The sequence below is a fragment of the Vicia villosa genome, linkage group LG1, assembly GCF_029867415.1.
Source record: "Vicia villosa cultivar HV-30 ecotype Madison, WI linkage group LG1, Vvil1.0, whole genome shotgun sequence".
In the NCBI taxonomy this organism is placed as follows: Eukaryota; Viridiplantae; Streptophyta; class Magnoliopsida; order Fabales; family Fabaceae; genus Vicia; species Vicia villosa.
Genome location: NC_081180.1, coordinates 9,075,015 through 9,087,828, shown reverse-complemented (window position 1 = coordinate 9,087,828; position 12,814 = coordinate 9,075,015). Strand labels below are relative to the sequence as shown.

Genomic DNA, 12,814 nt, shown 5'->3' with positions numbered 1-12,814 from the left:
TTTGATCCCTGTAAGTTAGTGAGTTTTTTATTTTCGTTTCTGTAAATTTTTTTTGGTCTGAGTTCCTTTAAATTACTTTTTGCTTGCGGTTTAGTCCCTAAAACTAAAATCCGCAGAAAAATCTGAAGGTTTCTTACGGATTTTCCTGCGACAAACACAAACGTGAAATATATGGATTTAGACCATAAATTATTTTTTACAGTGAGGAAAATAAAAAATTAGCTAACTTAAGTGATGAAAATTAATTAATTTATTTATTTATTGAATAATTATTATATATCTGATCCATATATAAATTAGATACATGGATGAATTAAAAACAAAATTTGATTATAGAGAAGAGCAAAAACAAAAGACTTATCAAAAAACAAGAACAAGAATCAGATGCAGCCACGAAAAATACAACAACACACCTAACAAAAAATGACTCTCATTTCTTCGCTCTGTTCCTTCCCTCCAATTCACTCTTCTCCTTCTTCCGCCTTTCCAAATTCCGCATCAACATTCTCAAATCACAACACCATCTCCAACTTCAAACCTCAAATCCAATCCTCATCTTCTTCTACAAACGTTTGCACCCAAAAAATCGACACATCCTTGATCACCATCGCCGAATCTTTCTACGATGATGAACTCTGGGCAGCTTCCTCCCTCCGTATCCGTTCCTTCAATGAATTCCGTCCCGATACATATGGAGTCCAAGTGAGTTAGTTTTCCACTCCAATTCTTCTTTTTTATTCAAATTTGAAGTGACAAATTTTCAATTTCAGCTAGATTCATTGTTTTTAGCTTTGAATTTCAAAAGTGTGTGTTTGAATTGTGATAAAGGAGTGAACTTTATAGTTTATACGAAGCGTTTTTCGTGTTTGTCAAGTTGTGTTAGGATCATGCGAAATACTTGACTGAGCGTGAGTTTGAAGCATTGAAAGAGCGGATTTCAGGGAAGAGGATTGGTTTTAGAAGAGTCTCTTGCATAAATGCTTCTCTTCCTGTGTCTCATATATCAGGCATCTATGATGATTTATGTTCTTCATGTAAGGTTTGTTTATTTCCTGGATTCATTCAATGCATATGGTTTCAATGTGTTGTGTAATGTAGATTTGTTTGTTGTTTATTGTTTCTTAAGAAAATTGATTGTGTTTTAGTTACTTTTGTGTAGTTTTCTACTTTTGGAGAAGACAGGATAGTAGTTGGTTCTCTTGATCTGAATCAGTGCTTGAGTCTTCCGGATGAAATTGTAGGGATGAAGCCAAAGGTATTTTTTCTTCTTCTTCTTCATGTATTTGAGATATTTAGGGCCAGTTTGGATTAACTTCTTTGAGTTTATCTGTTGGCATAAGCATTTGGTAGAGCTTATGGTAAGGTAACCTCTTGTGTTTATGCTTATTGCTGGAAACTCTTTAGGATAGCTTATGAAAACGGCTTATAATTTAAGTAGAAGTAGTTTGACTTTATAACTTATTGATTAAGTTATTTATGCACACACGGCCTAAAATATGAAGTGGGCGTGCATGTGTGTGTTTATATGTTCTAGCTTGCTTTGGATGCTTGAGTTTCTATACGAAAATTGATAGCTCTTCTATAGTGATTGATGACTATATTGTTTAATGTTTAACTGTCAGGCTAGCGGAGCTGATACTACAAGGGCGTACCTCAGCAATGTGTGTGTTGCGCGAGAGTTGCACAGAAATGGTTTGGCCTATGATCTTCTCGAAAAGTCAAAGTTAGTTGCTCGTAATTGGGGTAAGAAACAGTGTAACACTTAACTGCCATACTTAGTTTTTCTGTATGTAGTATGTTAACTATGATAAGCATGGAAAGAAAGCAGCCAATTTTTTGTTGTTGTAGATTTTAACCAGCGAGATTGCTCTAGTTATGTTTGCTCGTTTCGGATGCCTGCGTTATTAAACATACATCATGTCTTGACATCATGAGATACAATTTTAGTTACTGTCTTAATATGTTTTATGTGAAGTTGTGATCTATGTAGAGTCGGAGTTAAAAGCACTCTGTATAAGTTATCTGCATATTCTCGAGTCTATGAATCTGGAGAACCAAAGAGTGGCTAAATTTACTCCTTTGTGTCTTTCAGGCATAACAGATTTATATGTCCATGTTGCCGTTGACAATGAACCAGCAAAAAAATTGTACATGAAGAGTGGGTTTGTCTACGAGAGTGATGAACCTGCATGGCAGGCCAGGTTTCTTGATAGACCGCGAAGACTTCTGCTATGGATGGGGCTTTCAGTCTCCTAATTTAACGGTGTTGTCGGGTATCCTGTGTTAATATGGTTCTGTTCTGTCTATTCTTTTTAAGTTATTTTCCGAACAGTCCCGCATTGCCTCATTAGTTTTCCTTCCTTTCATTTCTAAGCCGTAAATAAATCCGGCGGCTGACAATTAAAGATCCATTGTAAGAAATGAATTATGAAACACATTGGTAGCTTTCCTTTGATGATTACTTTTACAACAATTTCAACAAATACCAGTAATCATATACAAACATGATCATGTCACAGATGCATTGGTTCTGATATTTTTCTCTCTTGTTGTTTCCCTTCCTCCACAGTCGTCCAACCTCCGTCTGTAATTATATCTTTTTAGACCGCTCTCTATCGGCACTGTTACTTTTTCTGGTTAATCTTTTATGTTTGCCACAATTGTCATGCCATCGAAGATCTAGTTGTGATGAAACTTTTGAAGCAGATAACTCAAGATTTTATCCTTGCATTTTGTGAAGGTTGGGTCAAGGACTTTGTGGTCAAGGGTTCTGCTTGTTTCTGATAATATTGAGAAGAATATGAGCTTAATATGTAACAGAAGTGACAGAGCTCTCAAATCTATTAATAAGTATTTATATTTCAAAAACTGAACATTACGTGTTATCTATCTTTCAACTAAAATAATCTTAAGAACCGTCATTTTATTATGGTTCAAGTAGAGAATATAGTTCTTTAGCTGTAAAAAAAGAAAAAGAGTAGGTTGAAGACTTATCATAATACCATAGAGAAAAAAAGAGCTCTTTTGTCCTCAAAATCTTCCATGTTTATAGATACTTGAAAAAATGACATCATTCCAAAAATTTAGGTTAACAACACCACCAAATAACATAGTGACTTTTGATGTTAGACAAATCTTCCAACAATATAAAAGTCTCAAAGTGTGAGAAAAGAAAACTCCCTAGAGAGGACAAAAGGTAACCCAATGTAAAAATTGTAGGCAAAATTTTTTTCTCCAGAGTGACTCACATTTCTAAAAACCTAAAATTGTCTTTAGAAATTTTCGGATATTAAAAATCTCCGAATGTATCATAAATTTTTTTTATCAAAATTTGGTTCGAAGATGCATCTGCGAATATTTCTGAAGTATATTCGGAGATGCATCTTCGAAAAACACCCCTGGACCCATTTTTCAAGCGTTTTTCATTGGGATTTAACATTCAATCATTAAGTGAAATTTTTGGAGATGCATCTCCGAAAATAAGCGAAAAATTGAATATATCACTACCTTGCATGATCATCCCTCTCACGCTTCAAAGCTCTTTCATACCCTAACCTTTTAAAAAAATCATTCTCTATCAACTAATCGACTTCAAATGATCATTTTCGTGTTTTATCACATCAAAGGGAGCAAAAAAAAGCTACAATTTAAGATAAAATTTATTCATTTCATACATAATCGCTTGCATTATCTTATTTTTGAGTTGAAAAATTGAATGTCGAGTCCGAAGATGCTACTCTAAATTCACCTGCTATATGTTTCGGAGCTGCATTTTTGAATTTGTCTGTTACTGTAATTTTTTTTAACTATTTTTCTATTTTTATTTGAATTAGATATTTTGCACCTGAATATGTTTCTCAAAGCTACTGTAAGTAATGATGTAAAATCTGATGAAGTGAAGGATGATGTTAAACTAGTTGAAGTGAATGCTAATGTTAGACCAGCTGATGTCGAGATAGATGTTGGTCAACAGTTTACAAATGAACAACTGTTTACTGCTCGTGAACATATGCTTGAATGAGTCTGCATGGTGGCCGGGAAGTTGAGATTTGACATTATAATCAGAAGGTCCGATAATGGTTCTAATTGTAGGCAAACATTTGTAACCATGAGATGCGAAAGAAGTGGCACATACGTTGACCAATTCAAAAGTTGAAATGTGATGGCACCAGATCAATAAGACCATTGCACCCTATATCCCTCAGCAGAAGTATGTTGAAAGTAGGGTTGGTTGAATCAAACTTAATCGAAAATAGTTCAAAATTCGATTAAAAAATTAAATCATTGAACTAGAATCAATTAAGATGAATATGAACTAAAAACTAAGTTCGTTAACTAAATGAGCTGAACTTGAACTATACATAGTTCGACTCATTAGGTTCATGAGTCAACTCGATTATATATGACATAGATTATATTGTCTTTAAGAGTAAGTTTAAAGATTTGTTCTAATTCTTAATATCATATTTTCTTTTAATCTAACGGTTTTAATTGATAATTTATATTCTCAAGTGAGCAAAAATATTTCTACAAATAATTATATAAATAAAATTAATATCGTATAAATTCAAATCTTATAACTTTTATTTTATTTTTATATTTTTTAGTTAAAAAATATTAATTTAAAATGTCAAATATATATTAAAAAAATAGACTTAAAAAATTGCTTTTAAGTCTGTAGATAAACCTAACGAGTTGAACCGAGATGTTCCCGAGATGTTAGTGATATATTCTAATAAGTCAAGTTTGAGATGAAAACAAAGTTCATGATGAACTCGAACTCGGCCAATTCTTAACGAGTCGAGTTTAAACTGGAAAAAAAGTTCGTCATGAACTCAAACTTGAACTCGACCAATTCTTAACGAGTCGAACTGAGCTGAGGCAAGTTCGACTCGACTCGACTCATTTCCAACCCTAGTTGAAAGCTAAAGAAACTGCTTCTAAAGTGAATGAGTAATTTCAAGTTCTTTACTTTTTGATGTCATTTGAAATTCTTTAAATTTAACTTAAATAAAATACTACATAAATTTACATAATTTTAACAATTCTCCATATTTTTTAATCCAAACAATAAATTTTGATCAAATCATTTTAAGTTCCATCAAAAATTTATTTGTCCTCGTTAAAATAATAAATTTTGATCAAATTATGTTAAGTTCCATCAAAAAATTATTTGTCCTCGTTAAAATACTTCGTCCAAACACACACAAGACTTGCATTTTCAATTCTTTGCTCTCAACCTTGCCTGATTCACACTTTTTCATTAATTGAATAATTTGAGAATCTTGTCAATTTTTTGCTTTCAACGTTGCATGATTCACCATTTTTCATTGATGATCGTGTAAGATCTACTAATAATGTATTTTTGAATGTCGATACCCTTTACATATAAATGTATATTTCTAACTTTTCATGTTCTAAGATGAAATAGTAGTAGTAATAAATGACATATTTGAAAAAAAAAAAAAATAATAAATGAATATAATAAATTGCATAAAAGTTTATATTTAAGAAAAAAAAATTCTAGAGAGGGTTTATAATTAGGGATGGAGGGAGTACATTTCATCCTATATAACTTTATAAACTACTTTTACAAGAAATTAGATTATGAATTTGTTTGACTGTGTCTATTCCAAGTTGAGTTTTGTCATTATATATTTGGTCCGATAGACAGGAATTATCACTATCCCATTGATGTCAATCAAAAAGCAATCATGAGAAATGTGTGTCATCTTTCTTAAAAGAAATTGATGATATCTAAAACATTATAGAAACATTTACAATCAGTGTGAAGTCATTTAAGAGACCATGTTACCAAAATTGACATTTGTTGGATAAACCAACAATGAACTGTCATGATACAGCCAATGCTGCAGATCAGATGATGCTATTGTATTCGAACATATACAACTATTGAAGCTTGAAGATCTCGATCTACCTTGAAGTGAGCATTAAAAAACCTTTTCTCCTGAAGAAGTAAATCTCAAATTAGAACAAATCACCCGTGTTTATAGCAATGATTAACTTAACTTAGGACAGTCATGTAAATTACCTCTCTATAATCAAATGAAATTAAGAAGCTTCTCAATTTTTGCTCTTCTGAATCAAATAAAACAATGTGGCTGGGAAGAGACCAATTATTTGCAAATTTTGACATGAAAGAAACAGGGTCCATCATGAAACGGTCAGACTCATCTAGGACTCCTTTCTCTTCACTGCAGAAAATGATGCATTAACATCGATTATGAATTTAATTCAGTTTCGGTTAACGTTAGAGGACATTCTTGAATTATTAATTTCCAACCTTGGCGTGCAGTCAAGAAATTGCATTGGTAGGTTATGATGCAGCATGGAATAGAATGGAGTAGCATGGCACGGTGTTAGGAATAGGATACTTTTCACTTTCCCTTGAAAAGCTTCTTTAGCAAGGTGGTTCATGACATCCTCGGGTCCTTTCTGTCGAGAAAATAAACAATATGTATTAAAAATTTCGGTCTAGATTTTTACAGATATAAAAAGAACAAACAGTAACAAGAAAAATAAATAATCTCGATACTTGGTGAAGAGAGAATAAGATACCTGATGAACCAAACTCATATACAAAGCCATTGGTATATTGGTAGCGAGCAAAAACAATATAGCAGCTGTCATCTTGGGAGGAAATTTGTTACGCTTTTTTGAAAACTCTTTTTCTTTATACTGCGGGGAACCGGCACCAGGATCTTCTATCATAGCCAAAGAATAACCAGAGAACATCAGAGCTATGGGAAGAACTGGCAAGACAAACCTGTATCTCAGTAATTTTTATCATTAATCAAGTCAAACCAATAAGCCGGATGCATGTAAACATGCATAAATGTAAAATTTTCGAGTTGAAATACCTGAATTCCTTGTGACCTAAGATACTGTAGAAACCCAACACCCAAGCAAGGAGGCCAGTAAACTTCCACTGTTTGGAATAAATGATACCAGCTATACAAAATGGTATATGAGAGAAGATCATGACTGTAAATCCCTGAGTGAAGTACCAGTGCCACGCGTGAGTTCCATAATAGTCTCCGCCCGAGGAAAGAAAATTGAATTTTAGAAAATTTAGTGGTACTAGAACCCATGAGCCGTACATAAAACGATCTAGTAAGCAGGTAAGCCCAAGTACCAAGGTCCTGATAGAATGAAACAGAAATATGAAAATTACACATAGTGATATAGAAGTCTCTGAAATCACAAGTATTAATTTAAGATTTTTGCATAATGATAATTTGTAAAATGGTTGAGTTTCCAGCTCTCGGTGCTATTAATTCAGCTGTCTCCCTGTGTCTCCGGTGCTATTGACTCAGCTCTCGGGGATATCATAGGAAAGAATAAAGCCAAAAAGAGTGCTTCTGAGTGTCTAACATCGACAGAGTTCATCTTTCTGTAGAATTCTTTAATTTTTTTTATGTTTTTCGTATGTAATTAGATGCAGCAATTATGAGAATTTACAGAGATGTTCAAATTGAATAAAAGTTAAATTCACCCGTATTTTTTAGTTACTAGTGCTATTTTCTGACACGAAATAAAACAGCTAACTTTTCAATAGAAATATCAAAGGCTAACATGTCAAACTAATGTAATTTAGTAAGTGCAATAGAATAGATTTCCAGGCATATTTATTATAGCTAAATGGAACTCTTCAATTCAATGGTGCTATTATTTGCAGACAAAAAGAGAATAAGGCAAAATTCAGCCCTCTTTAAATCCTTCCCCAAATGTCATGAAGCTCTCTAAGCACACATAACAGAAAGATTTCAGAGGTCAAAATCAAATTATAGTGTGGAATAATTAGTGTTATCAATCATAGATCGCAAAAAGCAGCAGTTTGTTTAAACTCTGCTTATTACAGTAAAATATAACCATTATTTGACAACACTTTGTTCAGGTATCACAACATTTTAACGGTTTATCAAATTTTACTATCCTACAGCACTGATATAGCAGCTATTTGCCCACATTTGTAATAAATGGTTTGAAAACATACCCGATAGGAGCCACCTCCAAAAAAACAAACTTCAATTTGTCACGTGCGTTAAAAAGCTCAATGACACCAACATACATCCATGTGACTGCACTTGTTGGGCGAATAGCACAAGCTAATGCTGCCAGAACTAAACCCCACTTCCTAGAAACATATGAACTTTTCCCTGAAGATGTTCTCATACAAGGCCAAAAGTATAAAGACACCAGGGTAAGAACAGTCTCCAAGCTATTAGATAATGTACGGGCAATGCAATAAAACATAAACCAATTCGACAGCTGGGAAAAAAGCTGAGATATAGTTAAGGTAACAGTAAAATGTTTCTTTCTATATACAATAATACAACAAACAAGAACTTCAAACATGAAAAAAACAAAGGATACAGCCCATTTTGCAACGGAATCACCAAAGAGAACTGAAGAGAGTTTGTACAAGTACAAATCACCAACGGCAGAGAACACTGATTGTAATAACCTTGGAGCTCTCATCTAAGAAAAACAATACATTGAATTAAAATAACAATAACTGTTTAGAAATAACTATTAGACCTCTCATCAAAGAAAAACAATACATTGAATTAAAATAACAATAACTGTTTAGAAATACATCCTCCGTCCCTAATAAGTGATCCAGTTGACCATTTCACACCGATTAAGATAAAGATATAAATCAAAGAGAGGATAATGTTTTTACTAAAGTAACCCTTACTAAGTATTGTAACTATTAAGAAGTACGGTTGGGCCTAACTCAACCATACAAAACCAGTTTGTAGGGTGAAGATTGCCTCCATTTATAAGCATATGTTCAAGCCATATATGATTCGATAAGAAACTATTTACACACTCTCATGTCCAAGGCTAAACATCTGGAGCGTGGAAATAAATGATGGGCCCGAATAGCAAAACCTGTTAACAAGTGTCCCAACACATCTTAAACCAGACTCTTGATAGAATGTTAAGAAGTGTGTTAGAGTCTAACTCAATCATACAAAATCGACTGTAGTGTAAAGATTGTCCCACTTATAATCACATGTTCAGGCATATATTGTCGATGTGAGACTCTTAACAATAACTACAAAATATAAAACCCTAATTAACATCATATAGAGTTAACTAATTACCATGAACCAAGCGGTATCAAGACGCAATAATGCTAGAAATTTGTAAAGTGGAACAAAGATCAACGGATGGAAGTAGCTTCGAATACCCTGTTTCCATTCCCATGTTAGATGACCATACCTGCGAGATTAGCGCGGAATTTGATGGAGAAAGAAAATAACGAATCAAGGTGAAAAATAAGAACGAATCAAAGTGTTTTTACCCGAATGCGATGCGATGTGCAACTTCGGGACCTTGCCAGTGTTCATCGGGATTGAAGTAACTCTGCACTAAAAGTGAATTCAGCATTCGGAATGCTAAGCAGAAAGCGAAGATTTGTTTATCTGAAACTGATTTGGGGGAATTTGGAGTTTGGAGTGTTGGTTTGGTGTTTTCATCTTGGTGAGTTTCGCGTCTTCGTCTCATTGTTTATAGTTGGGATTGGAAAGTAGTTGCAGATGTTGAAGTTACAGTCATTGGTTGCTAAGAAGAGATGGAGGAAGAAGATGAAGTTCCAGAATTCATTGATCATGGAAGGAAGAAAAGTTTTGCAATGACTCGGGTCGGGTTATTACGACCCGATTAAAAATGGGTTTGGATTTATTTTCTTACGGGCCATCAAAACAAGGCCGTTTTAAGATAGTTGGGTCTAACTATCTACACGTGGAGCATTTAACTTGTCACACCTGAAATTATTTCTGACACCCTCCGTATTTTTGTATTGATAAAAATGCGCTTGTTACTAATTATTTAAAAAATATTTATATTTTTTTAAGAAAATTTAAAACAGTAAATTTGAATTTTTTGGTACCGCCGACGAAATTCCTAGTATTCAAAATCGTGTTTTTATTGGAAATCATTCGTAATTTTCAAAATTTTGGGAGGTGATTTATTAGAAATTTTGAAATTACTTACCTGAACTTTTGAAATTTCCAGTTAGCAACAAAATCTATCGAAAATTTTGAAATTGCTTGAAATTTTTGGTATGTCTGTAGATAAAATTCTTTACTTGTGTGGTCCAGAGCCGACAGCTTCTTCGACGGATTTTTATACAGACTTTACAGAGTTCTTCACCACATATACTGTATGTTTCCTATTCAACTAATGCAGTTTTGAATTGTTTTTTCGTCTTTAGGAAAGTGATAATTTTATATTTATGTGTTGTAATTGACAGATATTTAAGTCCCGATATGAAGTTTTAGCATGGGCATAGGCTACTGGTAAACTGCATGGTATTATTGTTGTCTCTATTCGTTCTGATTCTGCTAATGGAATGTCAGGGAGGAAGTATAAATTAATTATGGGTTGTAAGAGAGGAGGAAATTACAAAAGAAGAAATGCATTCGAAAGCACTAATTCCTCAAAAGACATTTATAATATGAAAGTTAAATGTACGTTTAGGATGATATCTGTTTCAAGTGGTATCGGTTGGAAGGTGATGGTTAGATGCGGGATGCACAATTATCAACTATCCAAGGATGTTAGATGCTCAAGTTCATCAACACTCTCAATTGTTTTCCAAGTTGTTCTATGTCACTGTCTCTACAGTTAGGAATGCGTTATGAGTATACCACTTGGTTGTGCAAGGTAGAGATAAATGGATGACGATTTCTGATATGGGTTAACCTATTGCTTCTAGATACATTGTCGTATTTGTCTCCCTTTTCAAATTACTTAAACATTATATTTCCCCTCTTGCCTTATCTCCGCCTATGTATACGAGCAATCATAGAATCATTGATGTTGATTTTGTCAACAACAATCATTGGATTCAGGTAAAGTCGAAACTTTATTGTCCGTTGTCTCTCGTCATTGACGGTTGGAGACATAATTGTATTGATGATGCAAAAGCATGAGAATCAGCATATGCAGACTGCTTTAGTCACTGGGAATACGTAGTTTGGAAGTCATCATAGTTTGTGTTGTTTTTTTATATGTATGCCAATTATTATATGTATATATTAAGTCGGCTATCATTTATACCGATTCAGTTTTTCGAGAAAAAGTAATAGAATAAATAGGAAAAGTCTAACTGATGCTACATCAAAAATTTCAAATTTTCGGTAATTTTTGTCAGTACCGGAAATTTCAAAAATTTTGGTATATTAGTGAGGAAATTTGGAATTTCTGATACTGAAAATTTGAAAATTCCGCTAGCAAACAACTTGTTACGGTAAAACAGAGTAATTTTTCGAAATTTCTAGTAAATTTTCAAAATTTCCAGTAGCCACATGTGATTTTCAAAATTTCCAATATTTTAGTGAGGGTATTAACATCAAAACACCAGAAAAGGGGGGAGGGTTGCTAGGTACAACTCAGGGGTGGTAAGTTAAACCCTCCTACTTGTGAGGATTTAACTTGGCACCTTCTAAGTTGTACCTGACACCCCTATATTTTCTTAATAACAAAAATTTCCTTGCTCTTATTTACCTTAAAAAATTCATGCAGTAAAAAATAAAATTTCTGGTAGCTAAATTAAAATTATCGGTACGAGGTTTTATCATTTTGCAGTTAAATTCACGTTGTTACCAAAAATATGTAAGTGCAAGTATACACTCAACAATGGTTTTTGATTCATGGCAAACATCTAAGTGGAACAAACTTAAAGCAATAAGTGAATGACATAAGAAGAAACAAGTTTTGGCAAGTTTGAACACATCAGGTCGGCTCAACATAAGCCTAGGTCGACCTAGACCACTGCATAAACTCTATGGAGGATTCTAGTCCATTTAGGTCGACCTACCTTCAACCCAGGTCGACGTAAATTGAAGAATCAAATTGTCTTTCAAGTCTGCCTCATTTAGGTCGACTCAGCAACCCACCCAGGTCGACCTGATGAAATAAAAATCAATTAGGTCGACCCATAACCTCCTCAGGTCGATGTATCTGAAGAACAATTAACTAACTTTTGAATCTGCTTCATTTAGGTCGACCCAGACATCAAGTAGGTCGACCTATCGCGCCAAAAATGTTTGAAAATTTGCTCTGTCTTCAGCCTATCTTGCTAGCACCTATATATATATTATTTCATGCTAATTATTGAAGATTAACACCAACAACTGAAAGATACACAAAGTCTTCTCATCTTCTCTCTTCTTCTTAACTCCAACACAATTACACATAACAATTCTTATGGTGAGGGTTTATGATCAAGATTGATAACGTCTATGGAAAGGGATTGAAGGTTCCTAGTGGGTGAAGATTTATGGGGTAATTGGTGAATAAAATCTGCGGATTTTGTCCTCCAAGATTGGTGAATTTTAGGGGTTTTTGTCAAGAGGCTTCATCAATGATTCAGCTGAGTGTAGAAGTTGAAGAACAAGGGTTCGATCAATTCACAACACTGCAGAAAGGGAATCAACAAAAAACTCTTGGAAGACACTTGATCTTGCTTAAGATCAAGGGGAAGAAGATACAAAGAATCAACATAATCGGTTTTATCATTATTGCTTTATTATCTTCTTGTATAGACGTTTTTCAATCAATAATGAAAGACATCCCAATTCCCGTTTGGAATTGGGGGCAGATGTAGTCGTAGCGAGGACGATCGACGAACTTCCTGAACAAATATCGTGTTCTCTATCGCATTTATCTTTTCGTTTACGTTGTGCTTATTTCGGGTTATAATTGCAAATTGATTAACAAATCAAAGTGTTAAACTTGTGTGATAAAATCTGCAAACACATCACAAGTCACCACACAT

The 12,814-nt window shown here is 33.8% G+C and overlaps 2 protein-coding genes across 4 annotated transcripts; one reads left to right on the top strand and one right to left on the bottom strand.

Annotated features, from left to right (window-relative positions):
- Positions 1 to 337: 337 nt before the first annotated feature.
- On the top strand, positions 338 to 3,261 carry LOC131600668 (GCN5-related N-acetyltransferase 7, chloroplastic). Of its 2 annotated transcripts, XM_058872735.1 has the most exons (5): positions 338 to 702; positions 884 to 1,039; positions 1,160 to 1,255; positions 1,623 to 1,743; positions 2,093 to 3,249. In XM_058872735.1, exons 1-5 carry the CDS (start codon positions 424 to 426, stop codon positions 2,254 to 2,256), a joined length of 816 nt encoding a protein of 271 aa, XP_058728718.1. In that variant the 5' UTR covers positions 338 to 423; the 3' UTR covers positions 2,257 to 3,249. The 2 variants fall into 2 exon arrangements, with proteins under 2 accessions (XP_058728718.1, XP_058728719.1); XM_058872736.1 differs by lacking the exon at positions 884 to 1,039 and having other exon boundaries at positions 2,093 to 3,261.
- A 2,454-nt stretch (positions 3,262 to 5,715) lies between these two features.
- On the bottom strand, positions 5,716 to 9,676 carry LOC131627967 (mannosyltransferase APTG1). 2 transcript variants are annotated; one of them, XM_058898828.1, is made up of 9 exons: positions 9,335 to 9,673; positions 9,135 to 9,252; positions 8,398 to 8,502; positions 8,018 to 8,304; positions 6,882 to 7,163; positions 6,580 to 6,787; positions 6,305 to 6,456; positions 6,053 to 6,215; positions 5,716 to 5,968 (listed from the first exon to the last, which is right to left on the bottom strand). In XM_058898828.1, the coding sequence occupies exons 1-9, from the start codon at positions 9,535 to 9,537 to the stop codon at positions 5,888 to 5,890; spliced, it is 1,599 nt and encodes a 532-aa protein (XP_058754811.1). In that variant the 5' UTR covers positions 9,538 to 9,673; the 3' UTR covers positions 5,716 to 5,887. The 2 variants fall into 2 exon arrangements, with proteins under 2 accessions (XP_058754811.1, XP_058754809.1); XM_058898826.1 differs by having other exon boundaries at positions 8,018 to 8,502; positions 9,335 to 9,676.
- Positions 9,677 to 12,814: the final 3,138 nt, after the last annotated feature.